The sequence below is a fragment of the Myxocyprinus asiaticus genome, chromosome 8 (genome assembly GCF_019703515.2).
Source record: "Myxocyprinus asiaticus isolate MX2 ecotype Aquarium Trade chromosome 8, UBuf_Myxa_2, whole genome shotgun sequence".
NCBI lineage: Eukaryota > Metazoa > Chordata > Actinopteri > Cypriniformes > Catostomidae > Myxocyprinus > Myxocyprinus asiaticus.
In genome coordinates this window covers 3,490,551-3,509,908 of record NC_059351.1, presented here as the reverse complement: position 1 = coordinate 3,509,908, position 19,358 = coordinate 3,490,551, and the positions used below count along the sequence as shown (strand labels likewise).

The following is a 19,358-nucleotide window of genomic DNA, read 5'->3' as shown; positions in this document are numbered from 1 at the left end:
ATGTGACCGTTAAATGCATTAGCACATAAAAGTGTGTGTATAGCTATATTTTTCTTCGTCCTCTGACATATCAGTTATGGCAGTTCTTGGGCTTCTTCGTTCTTTATGTCTACTAATTAAGAGAGCAAATTTAGGTAATGTTTACATTTTACATTTAGTCATTTAGCAGACGATTTTATCCAAAGCGACTTACAAATGAGACACATAGCAAGCAATTTGTCATACAAAGTTTGTCAACATCTGCAGTATAGGACTGCCAAGTTCTCACAGTGGCTGGAGTAGTAAAGATGCTAGCACAAACGAAAGAGACAGACAAGGATTTTGTAATTTTTTTTTTTTTGAATTTTTTTTTTTTTTGTACATTAAGTGCACGTTGAGTGAAATGGGTTGGTTAAGTGCTGGTTGAACGGATGTGTTTTCAGCTGGTTCTTGAATGTTGAGAATGTAACAGCAGATCGTGTGGAGGTCATTCCACCACAGAGGAGCAGAGAAAGTGAACGATCATAAAATGGACTTTGAGCCTCTTTGTGATGGGACCACCAGGCGTCGCTCGTTCATAGACGGCAGAGAGCGAGTTGGAGCATAGACCTGAAGAAGTGAATTGAAGTAAGAGTGTGCGGTTCCTTTGGCTGTACTGAAAGCCAGAGTCAAAGCCTTGAATTTGACGTGGGTAGCTACAGGTAGCCAGTGGAGTGAAATCAAGAGAGGGGTGACAAGAGCCCTTTTTGGCTGATTGAAGACCAGATGCGCTGCTGCATTCTGGACCATCTGCAGTGGCTTAATTGTGTCAGCTGGAAGGCCAGCTAACAGAGCATTGCAGTAGTCCAGTCCTGAAATAACCAGAGCTTGGAGCAGGAGCTGTGTAGCATATTCAGACAGGAAAGGTCTGATTTTCCTGCTGTTGTAAAGCGCGAATCTGCAAGACCGTGCGGTTGATGAGATGTGTGCTCTGAAATTAAGCTGGTCATCTACCACCACTCCTAGGTTCCAGACTGTTCTGGTTGGTGTAGTTGAACCAAGATGAAAAGTGAGGTTGTGGTCAACAGATGAGTTGGCTGGGATCACGAGGAGTTCTGTCTTGGCAAGGTTGAGCTGAAGAGGTTGTTCCTTCATCCAGGCCGAAATATTGGCATATTACATAGGATACTTGAATGTGTGCAAATGTTTTCAAGCCTCAACCAATTCCACATGATTCCGATTATGTGAAAAAAATTAATACACGTCACGTGCATCCTTTGTATAAACCCCTCAAGTCTAACAACACAAAAAAACACTGCAACTGCATTTATATCTATTTACTTAGTAAATCGTAACAAATATTGATCTGTTTCTCACCCACACCTATCATATCACTTCAGTAGAATTGGATTTAACCACTGGAGTCGTTTGGATCACTTTTATTCTTGCTTTATGTGATTTTTGGAGATTCAGAGTTCTGGCCAACATTCATTTGCATTGTATGGACCAACAGAGTTGAGATATTCTTCTAAAAATCAGTATTTGTGCCATGTAGATGAAAAAAAGTCATACACATCTGGGATGGCATGAGGGTGAGTGAATGACGAGAGAATTTAACCATCGCTTTTAATAGATGGTGCATATGTACTACATTTGTTTGACCACTATGGAGACATAGAATCATATATCGTACGATTATGTATAGACCTAATTCGCGCTAGCGCCATCTTTGATTTTTAATGGGAATGACAATGAGGCTGTCAGGGATAGACTTACAGTCTCTTCAATGGGCTGTACTGCAGTTTAAAGTGCTTTTGGATCATTCCAAGGATGAAACACTGATATAATATCTGTCCAAGAACATTCAGTATACAATGAACTCCAGACAACATGAGTTGTGGAAAATAAGATGTGATCTAGGAGGTTTTTACAGCTTTATGCCGTGCCACTGAAGAGATTTCTATCCCTCAAAGCCTCGTTGTCATTCCCATTAAAAATCAAAGAAGGCTCTAGCGTTAATAAGGTCTATTATCAGTACATTTGTTTCAGATTATGACATATGCATTGATTGAATGACAAGACATTAGTCTGATATCATAACCAAACACATTTTATTAACGCAAATTATTGAAAATCATACATAAAATACAGAACAGCACAAATCTGCAGGTGGTTTATGATTTGAATTAAACTTTAGGCTCAAAAACGCTATAGCGTTCACATTGGGACTTTTTCCATCAAGTTGCTGTAGCAAAACCAAACAGTACGTACAGAACAAAGCTGAGACATCCACTGAGCCTTAAAAAAGGGCTGAAAAATTCTGATATGAAATGAATTGATATATCTGTATATTTACAAGGCTTTCACTGGGTTTTACCCAGCTGATTACCAGAGCAATTAGCTGTTTTTTTTATTTTATTTTTATACTTACACTAAATGGTTAAAGCTGTACGTCTCAAGTATGGAATACCACATCACGCACCAACATAAACGCAAGCATGCACACACACATACACCTTCTCTCCTGCAATTTCTCCTCTATAGTTGAAAATACCCCCATCTCTTGACAGCACCGTTGCCATAGCTACCCATTGTCAGATAACATTACTCCAACTGCTGCGTTGCCATGGTATCAGGCTTACTGTCCTGGTTGCTAGGGTGCTCTCCATTCCAGGAGCTGCCGTTTCCAAGTGTCGGTGAGTTAGTGTAGTCACGGAGACCGTTGACAGGGTCATTTTGTTCATTCTCCAGGCGTGTAATCAAACGCTCGTCAACGTCACCCAACTCCCCTCCCATTAGAGAGGGCTCCCCTACCATCATCACATCCTACAGCAAGAGAGAGAAAAAGTTTACGTAAACAGAGACGCAGGGGGTCGAGTGAGAGAGGGAAAGAGGGAATGGCGGGGGAGTATAGAGAGCGAGAGAGAGAGAGAGACAAAGAAGACAAAGCAGAATCATTTATTGATGTTATTCTGGAAAACCTTGCAAAACTTGTAATAGGGCAAATGCATGCTCAGAGGAGAAGCTGCCCTCTAGAGAATGTGCAATATTACAAATATAATTTAAAATTAATATAAAATTAATACAAATATTAAGATAAAATGATGTGTAGGCCAATGATTATTTTTTTGCATTTAATAGAGTGCAGTGTATACACAAGCTTTGTTAAAATGCGCACTCATACGCAAACACGCACATGCACACAACCTTTGACACTATCTCTTTGATCTTTAATTAGATTTTTTCAGATAAAGAATACCTCAATAACAACACATGTGCTAATTAACCAAATCTGCATTGCTAAGAAGCTCGTTAAGACAGCACATGCTGCGTGATAACTGTCTGAATGTGTCACTCACCTACCTAAGCTCCGCCTCCAGCCACCCGCCACCCCTCGTTTCCCCGGAGACATGTTTAGGCTGGGGACCAGAGACGGACAATACTAATTATTATCAAATCAATTACAGCTAATTAGTATCAACAAATTAATCAGAATAGACAAATAACTACAGTATATCTTAAAAAAATACTCTAGCATTACCAATTATAATCACATTGGAAAGTGTTACTAATTAAAAACAATAAAAACAACATAATTCAGGTACTGATTTGTACTAACATTATTTTGAATGAATCAAACAGCCTACAGTGCATATAAATATTATTACCTGGAAAAAGGATTACTTAAAATGGCTCAATTTATAAGCTGCTCTCTCTCTCTCTCTCTCTCTCTCTCTCTCTCTGTCTTTCCCTCTTTTTACTTTCTATTGTTTCTTCACTCACTCACAAATACACACAGACACAAATACAGTGCATATATACACTGGTGGCTAAAAGTTTGGAATAATGTACAGATTTTGCTCTTCTGGAAATAAATTGGTACTTTTGTGCACCACAGTGGCATTCAACTGATCACAATGTATAGACAGGACATTAATAACATGAAAAATTACTATTACAATTTGAAAAAAAATTTCAGAACTTCTTAAACTACTTCAAAGAGTTCTCATTAAAAAATCCTCCGCGTGCAGCGATGACAGCTTTGCAGATCCTTGTTACTCTAGCTGTCAGTTTGTCCAGATACTCAGGTGACATTTCACCCCACACTTCCTGTAGCACTTGCCATAGATGTGACTGTCTTGTCGGGCACTTCTCACACACCTTACAGTCTAGCTGATCCCACAAAAGCTCAATGGGGTTAAGATCCATAACACTCTTTTCCAATTATCTGTTGTCCAATGTCTGTGTTTCTTTGCCCACTCTAACCTTTTCTTTTTGTTTTTCAGTTTCAAAAGTGGCTTTTTCTTTGCAATTCTTCCCAAAAGACCTGCACCCCTGAGTCTTCTCTTCACTGTTGTAATAAACCAAATATCTTTCAGCTGTGTTTGATATAATGGCAAGTGATTTTCTAGTACCAAATGATCAATTTAGCATGATTGCTCAAGGATAAGGTGTTGGAGTGATGGCTGCTGTCTAGATTTGATCAAAAATGACTTTTTCAAAGAGTGATGGTGTTGTTTTTTACATCAGTAATATCCTGACTATACACTGTGATCAATTGAATGCCACTTTGGTGAATTAAAGTACCAATTTCCTTCCGAAACAGCAAAATCTGTACATTATTCCAATCTTTTGGCCACCAGTGTATGTACACACATTCAGACATTCTCCATATTTTAACCCTTTAATGCATGATTTATTAAATCACAAAGAAAGAAAAAAATACTTTCTAAAGAAATAAAAATGATGTATTTTGAGAGAGTTACATATCACACCCTGAATGGCTGAAAATGGCTTTGAAAGATGCATCAAAGTGTTAAGTATATCTCCCCTATATTCTGTTTTCAATGTGAACCACTGCTTCTCTGAGTGTGTGTTTGTGTGGGTCATGTCTTGAAGGTAACGCCCAGTTGCTGAAAGTCTCACGAGAGCCGCATGCGTTGTTTATTTGGAGTCCCACAGAAGCCCTACACCTACCACTACCCCAAACATAACCCTAACCTTAACCCTGCCCTTTAATCTAACCCTAAACTTAACTTTAGTAACAGGAATGAGACTCTTGCAAGACTTAGGCTGCCGGGATGTTACCTTCTAGACACAGCCGTGTATGTGGACATACCTGTGAGGGTAGGCTGAAGTTATTGGCCAAGCTGCGCTTTTTGCTGTTTCCTGTGCTGCTGTTGGATGCACTACCAGCTGAGTTCCTCTTCCTCCGTCTCTTTGTTGCTGGTTTGGCTGGTTCTGCTGTCAATCAAAACAAGTAAAAGCGGCATAATGCAAACTGAATCAGCACTGCATTCCTAATATTCTTGGGTTCATACGGGCATCAAAGAATTAAAATATAGACTTTCAAGTAGGGTACAACAGGGCTAGATTAAGGCCCAGGGTCAGATTAAGGTACTCCAGGCCCCTAGGCTTACAGTTTTACCGGGCCCAGCCAGTCATTGGAACAGGGGGTGGGGTACGTTATGCCCATGCGCTTAACGGACACATTTTGCTGTTGCTCACCATCTCCGTGTTTACATCAGCTTTGATTTTTTGCTCACGTGTGCCCCCTAGTGGCCTGGCGCCCTGGGCACACGCCCATAAAACTCATTGGATGATCCACCCCTGTAAGGCTCTTCGGGGTAAAAGTTTGAGTTTATTTTCTCCTAAAACACTAAATAGCAAGAAAAAGTACCACAACACTTTCCTAAACACCCGTTTACACTGCAACATTTTCCTGATCTATGAAATCATCGCATGCAATATCTAAAGGTTGATTTTGAGGTAACTTGATCAAATATTTAATAATTTTAAAAATGTTGCAAATTTATGTAGCAAATGAAAACCCCTGAAATTATCAAATTTAAAATACTTATCTGTCATTTTTTAATAACTCGAATAAGCGAAAGGATAGTATTTAGGGTTAAAAGCCCCCCTGTTGTAGGGGCTAAAGGCCCCTATAAAACATATTGTTTTCTAAAGTTTTTCATAGAATGAACGTTACTCTATACACATTTTAGCAAACTGACTTGTATGTGCCACTTTCTACGTTTCGCTGCAGTTTCCTGGTGAAATGAACACTAGAGGCGCTACAACAACTGTGGTTAATCATTGCCACACAAATCACGAGTACAGTTGCTGATTTTGATCTTATATAAAAAATAAATAAAAACACATTCACTCTATTACTCACCCAACGCTATGTTATGATATCAAAACAAAACATTTTACCACTTGTATTACAGACCCACCTACATATACACACTTATTCCAATGTCTTTAGCTTGCTTGGTAGCTCACCTGATAGAGCGTTGGACTTTGAGCTCGGCCGGTCGCGGTTAGAGTCCAGCCAAAGACGCATGAAAGTGAAAGTGGCATAGAATTGATACAAAATGATGGGGTTGCTTCAGTTAATGTGTGTTTTTCTATTTTTTTCTTATTTCGAATTTGCATTTTAAAACACTATCATTTAGGGTTAGGTGTTGGTTAAGGGTAAGGATGTTTTGTTAAACTCTCATTTATCTTTTATGGACAATATTGGTTAGGTTTATGGTAAAGTTTTAGGTTAAGGAGGTACGCCTTATTAAAAAACCTCCATCAGAAATTCACCTGAAAAACCTTGTTGGATTACAACCTCATTTCGCTCGGTTTTGGCGCCCCCTGCTGGACATTTCACTTGAAAACTGCAGCCAAACGTGTAATGAAGCACGTAATTTCAGTTTTGCAAAATCGCTGCAATGCTCACGTAAATTTCATGAGACCAGGCTGGAATGACCGATTCAATGTGCACTGTCCAACCGAGTCCAGTTTGTAAATTGGTTCAAATGGTTAATTGAAAATAATCACAAATTATCCACCCACTGGGTAATTTCTGGATTTTTATTTTTATATTTGTTTTTGTTCCACGTACATACACATATTCCAATTTCATTTCAAGCACCTGAAAACTTTTCCAGGTATTCCAGTACTCACATTTCTAAAAACCTAATTCAAGCACTTCAATCACCTTGTAAGAACCCTGTCATTATCTTTATCCTTTTTTAGAATATTCAGTACTCTTTTAATATGAAAGTGCGCTGATAGTCATACATACCTTTTTTGGAATTAGAGGGAAATATTTCTGTCTTGAAGTTAGGTGAGGGACCCACTGAAACTAAACAATTAACAATAGTCAGAAAGCACAACCTTCTTTGATTCAGAAACAAACATAATCATATACTAGAGAACATTAACTCTATTTCGGTAAATAATAACAAGGATGCAAAACAGTAAAGAGAACGTGAAACAGAGAGGAACAGAGAAAAAGAGAGAGAACAATGAGCTTATTGTTCAGTGAAAGTAAATGAATTATTGTCACAGAACAGCAGGAGGTAGCTGTTTTTTAAAAGAGCGGTAAAATAACACATAAATAACAATGCAAGGTCAAAGCCTTCATTATTTACTGCAATCACAACACCCTTAAGAGCTTGTGCTCAGTACTTTGAAATGTTAATAAGGAATATGAAATATGTTTACAATGTATGAAAACAAGACAAACTACTGTAATTGAATGGCATTGTGTAGCTCTAAAAGAGAAATACAACAGAAACAAATTAAAGGCTGGGGGAGTAGATAAAAAGGCTGTTTTAATTCTATTAATTCTTCAAGACAGACTGTGTTTAAGAGAGTAAGAAAACTGAGAGATGTGAAAGAAGAGATCTAATGAAGAATGTAGAGGAATGACCCACTGGGGGTTTGGGGATGTCCTAATTTGGAAAAAACATTCATAAATGTTCACATACATTTATTTTATTTAAATTCTACAGATGCAAAAAAGCAAATGCTTTATGGGTGGGGTTAGTGTTTGAGTTAGTCTAAAATATTATGGCAGCTATGTATATAGCTAGGGTAGGGTTAGGGTTAGGTGATAGAATCTATAGTTCATACAGTATAAAAATCATTATGTCTATGGAGAGTCCTCATAAGGATAGCTGCACCAACATATTGTGTGTGTGTGTGTGTGTGTGTGTGTGTGTGTGTGTAAGACCTGGTGGTGTTGTCATTCTCTGCCACTGGTGAAAGAGGCAGGTCTTCAGGCAGTCTCTGGGACTCAGTCCATGTGTCTTATGCCTTGACATGAGCTCCTGCATCGGCTCTAGAATCACACACAACTACACACAAACAAAAGAGTATTTTCATCCTGTTTAAAATGGCCATTTGTATGTGAGTGAGTGTGTTTACAGTACGAGCGATTGTGACGTACTCTGAGGTAGTTCAGTGTGAGGTTGGTAAGTCCCACTCGACTGATGTTTTTGGACAGTTGCTCCACAACTCCAGGGTCTTGTGCCTAACAGACACAAACACAGACGCACACACAAGTCCATTTATTCTCTCTCTTATTTTGTGCTCCATCCAGATAGAGCTCTAATTCAATACAGGATATGTTTCCATAGCAACACGATGACAGCTTAGCTAAAAGGTTTGGATGCTTTCACCTTGATTGCTAAAAAAGGCTGAAATGCATTTTGTTGGAACACAACCGGTTACCTATGAATGCATCTGTGGAAATACCTTGTGTGTTCTAACATGCAGACAAATGCATGTACCACACAACCAGAAAATCTGGTTCTACTCTAAAATAGAACTGTTTTTGATTATTCTTAATGAAAGGGTGTGACTGTTATAAGTAGCCAAACAAAGCATTGTACTGTGAACATGTTTATTGCAAAATGTCCATCTACAGCGTAGGCGACAATAGCTGAAAATGTCACTTTACAAAAGAGCTCTGAAATAAGCAGGATTTGACTGATGTGAAGAGCATCATTTTAAACACACACAGTGTCTACATAATAAGAACTGTGCCTTATTTAAGTCACATGAACAATTACTGACTCACATTAATTGACTTGCTTATTTGACAGAGAATGTATTTGACTTGTGTGAACTGTTTTTATATGAGCAGTATTTTATTCATTTGAGTTGAACTGCGCCACTAGCGCCACCAAACGGAATCGCAAAAATAAACAATGTTTTCAAAACAGCTTTCTGAATACGCCCTCCGTCTGCCGTTGGTTAAACAAATGGCACTTTTCCACAGCACAGCACATTACGGTTCGACTCGACTCAACTCGCTTTACTTTTCTGAGCTTGCTTTTCCACTGCAGTTTAGTGCAGCTTCAACATGGGTGGGATGATAGGCTGATCGTCATAGTTGCACCGCCTCTACTGCCGTGACGTCATCTTAAACGCGACACAAACACACAACAAAGGAGCAATGGAGGATATCGAAGGAATGGTGTTTTTGATTCTCAGCATGTGGCTGTTTTTCACAGCAAGACGACAAACTTTGTTTCAAAAGAGGCTGACAGCAGCAAGACAAAATACCGTTAAAAAAAACCAGGAGAGTTGGGGAAATCATAAACCAAAGTGCAGACGAGGACATCACTGTGTTAGCTCAAAGACGACGCACGAGGGTAAGCTAACCTGCCATCTAGCTTATAGCAATTACACTGGTAGTGACGATTCTCTCTGACCAATCAGTGATCTGCAGGGTTTTGACGTCACATTTAGTATCGGCTCGGCTCGCTTGGAACCTCGACCGAGGTGGTACTAAAAAAAGGACCAGGTACTATCCACAGTGGAAAACCCCCAAAAAGCGAGCAGAGTCAAGTCGAGTCGAGCCGTACCGTGCAGTGGAAAAGCCCCAAAAGAGATACTGGGTCTAAGAGGGTCGCTTAAAACAAACAGCAATTTTTAAAGTGCCACAGAAACAACATGCTTACAGTTTTTGAATGGTTTACATATGTAGTTGTCTCTGCATATTAAGCTGGGATAGGAGAAAGTATTTTTAACACAGAAAAAGTTACATACTTCAGCTTTAATTCAGAAATGCTATTATTGGAATACTAACAAACTGCATACTACATACTACAAAGTATATACTGACATAGCTCAAATAGCATGTGAAACAGTAAGCAGTATGCAACAATAAACATTTAAAAAAAAAATTTTTTTTTCATGCTTCATGATCTCACATTGTGTTTATATTATAAAGAGGTGTCCAGTTCTTGGGAATAAATAGTAAATTGAATTTTTCTAATCCAATTTTGTCCTAACGTCCTAACTTTTGGCCATCTTATCAAATATGATTCAATATATTAGCATATAAGTCACAAATACGGGCAATGTTAGGAACGGAATACTGCGCAGTAAACACTGAATACTGCCTACTATTATTTAATAACAGTATATGAAACAGTATTTATTGTGCAACAATAAATATTTCCTTGTATTGTGCATGTTTAATTTCATGTGGGGTGGTCAGTTATCATCTTGGGGGGGAAAACAGTTACCATCCATTTTTAATCCAATTTAGCAAAAAAAAAAAAAAAGTCTTAACTCATCGAAGTCCAATCAAATAATGAGTCAAGAAGCGGATATTACTTCTGGTTCATTCGTCACACTGGAAATGAAAGGTCAAGTCTGTATTTATAGCGGGATACAGTATTCCACGCAGTGTGCTTTGTTATACACTGGCGGCCAAAAGATTGGAATAATGTACAGATTTTGCTGTTTCTGAAGGAAATTGGTACTTTAATTCACCAAAGTGGCATTCAACTGATCACAAAGTATAGTCAGGATATTACTGATGTAAAAAACAGCACCGTCACTATTTGAAAAATTCATTTTTTATCAAATCTAGACAGCAGCCATCACTCCAACACCTTATCCTTGAGTAATCATGCTAAATTGATCATTTGGTACTAGAAAATCACTTGCCATTATATCAAACACAGCTGAAAACTATTTGGTTCATTAAATGAAGCTTAACATTGTCTTTGTGTTTGTTTTTGAGTTGCCACAGTATGCAATAGACTGGCATGTCTTAAGGTCAATATTAGGTCAAAAATGTCAAAAAAGAAACCGCTTTCTCTAGAAACTCATCAGTCAATCATTGTTTTGAGGAATGAAGGCTATACAATGCTTGAAATTGCCAAAAAACTGCAGATTTCATACAAAGGTGTACACTACAGTCTTCAAAGACAAAGGACAACTGGCTCTAACAAGGACAGAAAGAGATGTGGAAGGCCAGATGTACAACTAAACAAGAGGATAAGTACATCAGAGTCTCTAGTTTGAGAAGTAGACGCCTCACATGTGCTCAGCTGACAGCTTCATTGAATTCTACCCGCTCAACACCAGTTTCATGTACAACAGTAAAGAGAAGACTCAGGGGTGCAGGCCTTATGGGAAGAATTGCAAAGAAAAAGGAACTTCTGAAACAGATAAACAAAAAGAAAAGGTTCGAGTGGGCAAAGAAACACAGACATTGGACAACAGATAATTGGAAAAGAGTGTTCTGGATCTTAACCCCATTGAGCTTTTGTGGGATCAGCTAGACTGTAAGGTGCGTGAGGAGTGCCCGACAAGACAGCCACATCTATGGCAAGTGCTACAGGAAGTGTGGGGTGAAATGTCACCTGAGTATCTGGACAAACTGACAGCTAGAGTAACAAGGATCTGCAAAGCTGTCATCGCTGCACGTGGAGGATTTTTTAATGAGAACTCTTTGAAGTAGTTTAAGAAGTTCTGAAAAAATTTTTTTTTAAATTGTAATAGTAATTTTTCACGTTATTAATGTCCTGACTATACATTGTGATCAGTTGAATGCCACTTTGGTGAATAAAAGTACCAATTTCTTTCCATAAGAGCAAAATCTGTATATTATTCCAAACTTTTGGCCACCAGTGTTTGCTGAACATTTTGTCAGGTATTCCATGCATGCAGAAAACAGCATTTTATACAGTATTCATACATGCCAGGGTCAGAAATGTAGGAGGGCTCAGGGCAAAAATGCCCCTAAAATTCAAAATGTGGGGGCAAGAAATGTCCTTGTCATGAATTCTTCTCTTTTTTACTTATAACATCTGATATAGTTCTTAATAATCTATTTAATAGTCCCAGTAATCCATATTATGCTATAAAATATGAAATAATGTTGATTTTATTCTTAGGGTAAGGAGTAACAAATCTCAGTGTTGAGAATTTGTATTACTGAATCGATTAAATTGAAGTATTTGTATTTACATTACTAGTATACATACTCATTTTGTTGTAGTACTATGGTAGTTTGCCATTCCTAACTTATATGAGCAGACATACTCAGAAACAGAATTATATGAACATTAAATATCATTATATGATCTTGTATGAGGAATATTTAGGACTGTGAACCTCATTTGATTTAAATGAAATGTGACTCACATTAACAGCCAAAATGCTGCGAGGAATGAGCTCATTGTAGTGTGTGATAGTGAAGTGCCATGTTTTGATTCTCATGAGGTCGTCAAAAGTGAACACAAGAATCAGACGACCCTCTGTACACACCTGTGAAAAAACAGGAAAAGAATCAGGTCTTTGTGCGGTTTGTGTGGCTGTCCCTTATTCCCCTTTTACTTTGTTACCTGTCATTTTATTAAAGGTGCTGTAAGTTACAACACTTACATGGAAAAGTGTGAAAACATTGTTCCTACTCCCTTAAAGATATTAATGAAATAAGTGTCCTGAGATATCTCACCGTCTCTGTGACAGCTGTAGACTTTGTAAACAGCAATCAAAAATGTGTCCGTGGACACTGACGCTTTTCACCTGTCAATCATTTAGCTCGTTCTCATAGTGTTGTATTTGAAGTGGATCATTGAGGCTATAATTCATAATGTTTGTCAGTTGAGGGCGCTATTGTGCCACTGTTGAATTTGACAGCTAGTGGAATAAACAAAGCTGCTCTTTTGCTCCGTTTTGGTCTCAAAATTATCTTTTGGAGGGCGGGGTTTTGGAATGAGGGGGTATGGCTAATTCAACGTCTCAGTCACGTGAAAGCTTCAGCTCACAGCTTTAGACTTTGACCACCATTGCAAGAATATCAATGACACAGTCTATGAACAGACATATTAAAGCACATTGCCATTTTTTCAGCAACACCTTCCACATCCTTCGGCCGACTAAAGCTCCTGGATTCGTGTATGCTTGGCTGGAGCTCATCTCTCACCGCATATTCATTGCCAGGATGCTTGCACACACCCCACAACAGAAGGTCTGTTTGCTGTTAGAGAGACAGGAATGGCAATCTTTTATATTCCATATTGATGCCATTCCTCAAATTGATGACTATCTCCTGTGCCTTCATTGTCTATTTCCTCTCTTTCAGGGATGGCCCATGTATGCTCAGCTGCTGATTGACTTATTCAAGTATCTTGCACCCTTCTTAAGGAATGTTGAACTCAACAAACCTATGCAAATTCTCTACAAGGTATTAGTGTCAGGAAACCCTCCCTAATTCAGTACACAATAGACTAAAAAAAGAATGAAATGGGCATGAAAAGATGTAAAAACTTGGGAGGGACGCCCCTCTGTTTTTGAGAAAGAAGTGAGAACAGCACTGAAAGTAGGCATTGCCACCAAAACCAGGACTGCTTAGAGACTTTGTTTTAATTCATAGATATGCTTACAAGGAGTGTTTCAGGTTTAATACAAGTTAACCTCTATTGACAGTGTTTGTGGCATAGTGTTAATCACCACAGAAAATAATTTTGACAGAACGTTTGAATCGCTTACAGCACCTTTTTACTGTGTTAACTTCTAGACAATGAGGGGAAATGAGAGAGATAATCTTCCTAATTTTCCTGATTATCTTCTGAATTCTAAAATCATCATGGCAATTTCACAAGTTAAAAAAAAACATTACAGAGAACTACTTTTAACTATTTGTTTTCCATTCATTTACATCAAATCAAATTATACAGCTCTCTCATTAAAGCAGCATTTTCAACACAATGCACGATTCCAGAGATTATTTAGCAGAGACGGGCCACTTCTACTGAAATGAATGAGAGAAATTGGAATGCCCAACCAAGAAGCTCGGAGCACTCAACGGTCAACGGATGTAGAACGGAAGCCCTGCCTTACAGTTGAAAGAGCCAATCACCTTTTAGATACAGATATCACCTGTCAGTCAACGAGAACGCGCATGCGCATTAGCTATACAAGTTTTTTTAGCGTAATATGAGGTAAAGAAGCACAATTTATGATTCCAGCATTGTCAGATTTTACCGCTGATTTGAAACATGTTCTTTGATCTTAATCTTGACCGATCGTTTTTGAGATTCCAGTCTTTCCCCATTCAAGTAGATTGGAGCTGCACTGGCATGACTGGAAATAGCCTCCCGAGAGCATTTCAAAGATGGCCAACAGTGGACTGGCTTGCTAGAAAGACTTTGACGATTCTCTGTGTGGAACTCTGAACCCCAACGTTCAGTTGCCGGGGGAACTGAGGGTAGCTGCGAGGTTGGCATAGCAACGGGAGGGATGTAATCCCAGCAGACATGCTCTGATCAATGCCTCCAGTACACACACACCCACACACACACAAACACACCCTTGGAAACTGTATCGGTTTAACTTGGCTACAACGTACAGTCTTCCAAATCAATACGGAATTCAGAAATGTTCATTTACTAAAGAGCAAAGTTGGACAAAACTCTCTCTCCTAATTGACAGGTGGAAGATTTTGGATGCCATAGTGGCGTCTCATATGAATATTGCATAGGACACCCAGTCCAGTAGCTGGAAATCTTGGATTCCTGCGGTCTTACAAACAAGAGGGCTTTGTTTGGGAACAAAGTGCCAGTGTCACATGAAACAAATTAGATAGAAGCAAGAGCATTTGCCAAACTCTATTGTCATATTCTTGCTTAATGAGAATATGTAAGAGGTTTAACAATACTGTAAAATTATGACCATCCTATAATCCTGAAACATAAACCTATAGGATAGAAAAATAGCATAGGGTAGAAGAGATGGAGCAGAGAGAAAGAGAGACAGACAAGGTAAGAGGGAGGGAGGGTGAGAAAGAGGAATAAGCAAAGAAAAAGCAGGAGGGAGAGGGAGAGACAGGGGGTTATATTTTCCTTTTTTGTTTTGTGCAGTTCCAGCCCAGAATTCACAATGAGGAATACACTAGTGCTCAAAATGAGGAAGCAAAGACACAGAGAGCCAGACTTCTGTGTATGTGCACAGTACCTTAGTGAATGTAGGTTTGCCATGTTGTGTCGTCATAGTACAGTGATGAGAGTCGACAGTGATCGTTGAGTTGTTGAACAACTCCTTTGTCTGTTTCAGCTCAAAAAACAACTCATAGACTCCTCCTTCGAATAGAGAACTGAAGTAACGAGGGATTAGGGTGCGTCCGATGGCTGGGAACGAAGAATGAGAGTGAGAGACAATTAATTCTTAGTAGGACCATATCAGTTGTGCTCGCTGATTACCAAGCAGAGGAGAATGGTATGAACTTCAAACACAAATGTTTATTTGTTTGTGCCCATATAATGGAGGAGACTCAAAGTTAAGTTGCGCTCTGGCCGAACACCTTAACTAGCAACCATAATTGTGTCTTTGTGTGTGTGTCTCTGTGTGTGGTCCCCTAAGAGTTCCAAACAAACAGGCTACTGAATAGAGCCGCAGACATTAAGTCCAGCAGGCTGTGTGTGTGCACAGAACAGTTAGTGCTCTGGAGCTGTCAATCACTGCAGTAGAGGTGTGTGAAGTCTGCAGGCCCATATTTATTTGAACACCTCAGACCTGTCAATCAAATCTTACCAAATACATAGTAAATAAGAAATGAATGAGTATGTGAAATCCAGCACTAGTTCCTGTCTAACTCTAAACAAGCCCAAAACGAATCTAAATTCGCACTCTGCCTAAGAAAGAGAACAAGAGAGAAATATGGAGAGACGAGATATGTCGTTCCTGTAATCTAATCTGTCTGTATTCTGTGATCTAAAATTAACTTATTGTATTATATTGTAGTGAGTTTGTAAGATTCCACTAACACTTAATGTCTTATTTACTATGAATTTGGAAATAATAAAATATAAAGTTTGTAACAGGGAAAGCATGAATGAGGGATAAAAGAAGAGAGAAAGACGGATTTTCCGATTTGAAAAACTATACCTGGTTTCACAAGCACATAAAGACATCATAAAAGTAATCCAACTCCAGCGGTTAAATCCAGTGGCGTAGCCAAGGGTGGGCCGGGGCACACTCAAATGGCCCACCCAGTATAGCAGAGATTATTCTTTGACTTCAAATATATATTTATAAAGTAGTTAAAAAAATTCATAAATTCTGATTTCTGAAAGTGTTAAATGAACTGTTTGAATGCAGCGCTTTTCTGTCTGTTGGTAAATACAAATTTGGGCCCATCCATTTTTATTGAGGCCCACCCAAAAGCCATTTCCACGCTACGCCCTTGGTTAAATCCATGTCTTCTGAAGCGATATGATAGGTGTGGGTGAGAAACAAATCAATACTTAAGTCCTTTTTAACTATAAATCTCCACCTTTGACAAGACCCAACCAGTAAGTGGCGATATACACGAAGAATGCGAATCGCCAAAACAGAATGTGGAACTAAAAGTGAAAGTGGAGATTTATAGTAAAAAAAGGACTTAAATTTTGATCTGTTTCTCACCCACACCTATCATATCTCATCTGAAGACATGGATTTAACCACTGGAGTCATATGGATTACTTTTATGCTGCCTTTACATCCTTTTTGGAGCTTCTAAAATCTGTCCATCATTCACTTGCATTGTATGGATCTACAGAACTGAGAAATTCTTCTGAAAATGTTCATGTGTTCTGCAGAAGAAAGAAAGTCATACACATCAGGGATTGCCTGAGGGTGAGTAAATTATGAGATCATATTCATTTTGGGGTGAGCTATCCCTTTACTGTGAGTTAAGAGCATTCCAAAATTTATGAAATTTTACTAATTTAATGTGAGCCTAAAAGGAGTATATTCAGAATTGAATTAATGTGAGTTAAAAATGTTCATGTGAGTTAATAAGTGATGTTCCAAACATAAGTTCGGGAGGAGCTTCTTCATCTAGGCCTGCCAATCATATCCCAAGGATATGTAAGCGGCTGACTCCATCGGACCAGAGATGATTCTTCCAGCATCCCTCCACCTCCTGATCTCCGCCTTTATATTTCATAACACCTATTCCAATTATTTCAAAAAGTTTTTCTATTTCTTGTTTTCGTCATATAGTCCGGGGGGGAATCTCAGAGCTCAAGCCCAGTCTCACGTTTACGCCAAATACGTTTACCGTAATGCGCTCCAGGACCATATGAACCAGTGAACTTGTGAATGTACTTTTTGTTTCAGTATTTTGTTTATAACTGAGACATAAAAAGCACTATTACACTATACACTAGAAAAAACACTATGCTAAATTAATTATCGACCATTTGAAACAAGGTACCTAAACTATCGGCATCGGCAAACAAATGTTGTATTGTGCATCCCTATTTTTTATGATTAACAATTTTGGCACTGTGTTGGGTCGCCACTTGAGTAACACTGCATTAAAGTATATGGTCACAAGGGGGCCTGGGTAACTCAGTGGTAAAGATGCTGGCTATCACCCCTGGAGTTCGCTAGTTCGAATCCCAGGGCGTGCTGAGTGACTCCAGCCAGGTCTCCTAAGCAACCAAATTGGCCCGGTTGCTAGGGAGGGTATAGTCACATGGGGTAACCTCCTTGTAGTCACTATAATGTGTGGTTCTTGTTCTCGGTGGGGCGCGTGGTGAGTTGAGCGTGGATGCCGCACTATGTCTCCGCGGTTACGTGCTTAACAAGCCACGTGATAAGATGCGCGGATTGACGGTCTCAGACACGGAGGCAGCTGGGATTCGTCCTCTGCCACCAGGATTGAGGCGAATCACTACATGACCATGATGACTTAAAAGCACATTGGGAATTGGGCATTCCAAATTGGGAGTAAAAGGGGAGAAACCCCCCCCCAAAAAAAGTATATGGTCACAGATACAGTCCTAATTAATCATTACTATGATCAAGGGTATACCATAATTTAATTATATTATGATATTTACAAACACAGACACTTACTATATGTCTTTGGTCCCTCCTCCAGGCAGAATGAGAGTGTTAATGTGGCATCCTCTTCAAAGAACTCTGTGCAGAATGCATCCCACCCCAGAATATCACAGTCCTGTGGGAGCACACATTTACACACACACACACTCAGAAACATTTAACACTGAGAAACAGAGGAGAGGCACAGAACTACTTGGCCCCTGAATGATCTGAAATGACCATAATTAAACTTGGCACAGTGATTATCATTTCAAAGCACTCTGTTTATTATAAACACACATCCAAGTTTGATTTACCCCATTAAAGACAGCAATTTACACCGCAGATTGCGCCAACTACTGCTTTATCGTATTGCACATGACAATATCAGCCCATGATCTACAATAAACTGCATTTTGACAGCTCTAAAACCTTTGTGCATCAGGAAATACAGTGTTCACCTGTTCTAAATATGTGAAAAGAGAGATATTAAACATTGGTCATCATTCCAACAGTTCTCTCATAGCACTGTCTGTCAAATTGCCTTGACTCCAGGTGTGCTCAGCTGCATTTCACACCTCTGCTGATACATTTTATTTACCCCCCCTTTTTTTTTACATTGCTCTTTCGGAGTAGAGGCAATATTCTTTTAAAAGTACCATTTAAAGTGGATTATTTTTGCTTGCATATCAAAGGAATCAAGCAAATATTAACAGCTTGTGCTGTGATTTATAATGGTACCCATTGAGGGAGAAGAATTATATTCTATTTATGCACTATTGGTCACATTGCACTGTTTGTCCCTTCTCTTATGGAAGCTGCAATAAATCACACCAGCACATAAATATTACACCACATTATCTTGATGTTTGTGTTCTTGAAAAGCCCAAAATAATCAATAGTGCAATAGAGCTTTAGTGCTGTGCACTCAGTCAGATATGATCCAATGCAAAATCCTTGAGTATGTGAAATCACACTTTGGTGATGCAAATGGGATGCATTCATTTATAAGTGTTTATTGTATGGTGAATCTATTTATCTATATTATATAATCGAAAAAAAAAATATTTCTTGCTATTAAATTCATTGTAGTAGCTAAAGAGTATTTATTTTATTTTATTATTATTATTATTATTAATTTCAAAATAATAATAATAAATAGGGATCATCTTTAATAGGGTAATCTGATCTATTGTCTGGGCTATTTGTTTATTATTCGTCATCACTCACCTCAGGCCGGGACTGGAGCCGTTTGTTGAGCTCGTGCATCCGGTACTCCGCCTGTACCGGGAAGGGCGCGTGTCTCCGGTAAAACGGACCGAACGGAGAAGAGTAGAAGGGGTCGCGCGGTGCGCCGGTCATGGTTTCTGTTACCGACAGCGCGCGAGGAGCGCATCCACACGCCGCACGTGGAGCACGACGATCGTAAACATACACACGCGGCGCGCGCTCACGGACACACGGAGAGATGCGACTGTCAAATCACACGCGCGCTGTTC

The 19,358-nt window shown here is 39.0% G+C and overlaps 1 protein-coding gene across 5 annotated transcripts; it reads right to left on the bottom strand.

The window, feature by feature from the left end:
• Positions 1-2,045: 2,045 nt before the first annotated feature.
• LOC127445063 (LIM domain-binding protein 2-like) lies at positions 2,046-19,355 on the bottom strand. Of its 5 annotated transcripts, none has more exons than XM_051704806.1 (10): positions 19,090-19,355; positions 17,893-17,995; positions 15,001-15,173; positions 12,187-12,309; positions 8,186-8,269; positions 7,970-8,093; positions 7,037-7,096; positions 5,078-5,202; positions 3,318-3,377; positions 2,638-2,784 (listed from the first exon to the last, which is right to left on the bottom strand). In XM_051704806.1, exons 1-9 carry the CDS (start codon positions 19,219-19,221, stop codon positions 3,318-3,320), a joined length of 984 nt encoding a protein of 327 aa, XP_051560766.1. In that variant the 5' UTR covers positions 19,222-19,355; the 3' UTR covers positions 2,638-2,784. The 5 variants fall into 5 exon arrangements, with proteins under 5 accessions (XP_051560763.1, XP_051560764.1, XP_051560766.1 ...); XM_051704805.1 differs by having other exon boundaries at positions 2,640-2,784; positions 3,322-3,377; XM_051704807.1 differs by having other exon boundaries at positions 2,640-2,784; positions 3,322-3,377; positions 5,078-5,199.
• Positions 19,356-19,358: the final 3 nt, after the last annotated feature.

Coding starts and splice junctions, on each gene's coding strand:
- LOC127445063 (XM_051704803.1), bottom strand. CDS start 19,221: ATGACCGGCGCACCGCGCGACCCCTTCTACTCTTCTCCGTTCGGTCCG. Junction 15,174..17,892: donor GGAGGGACCAAAGACATATA/GTAAGTGTCTGT, acceptor CTTCGTTCCCAG/CCATCGGACGCACCCTAATC. Junction 5,203..7,036: donor TCCCTCTAATTCCAAAAAAG/GTATGTATGACT, acceptor TTTGATTGACAG/CAGAACCAGCCAAACCAGCA.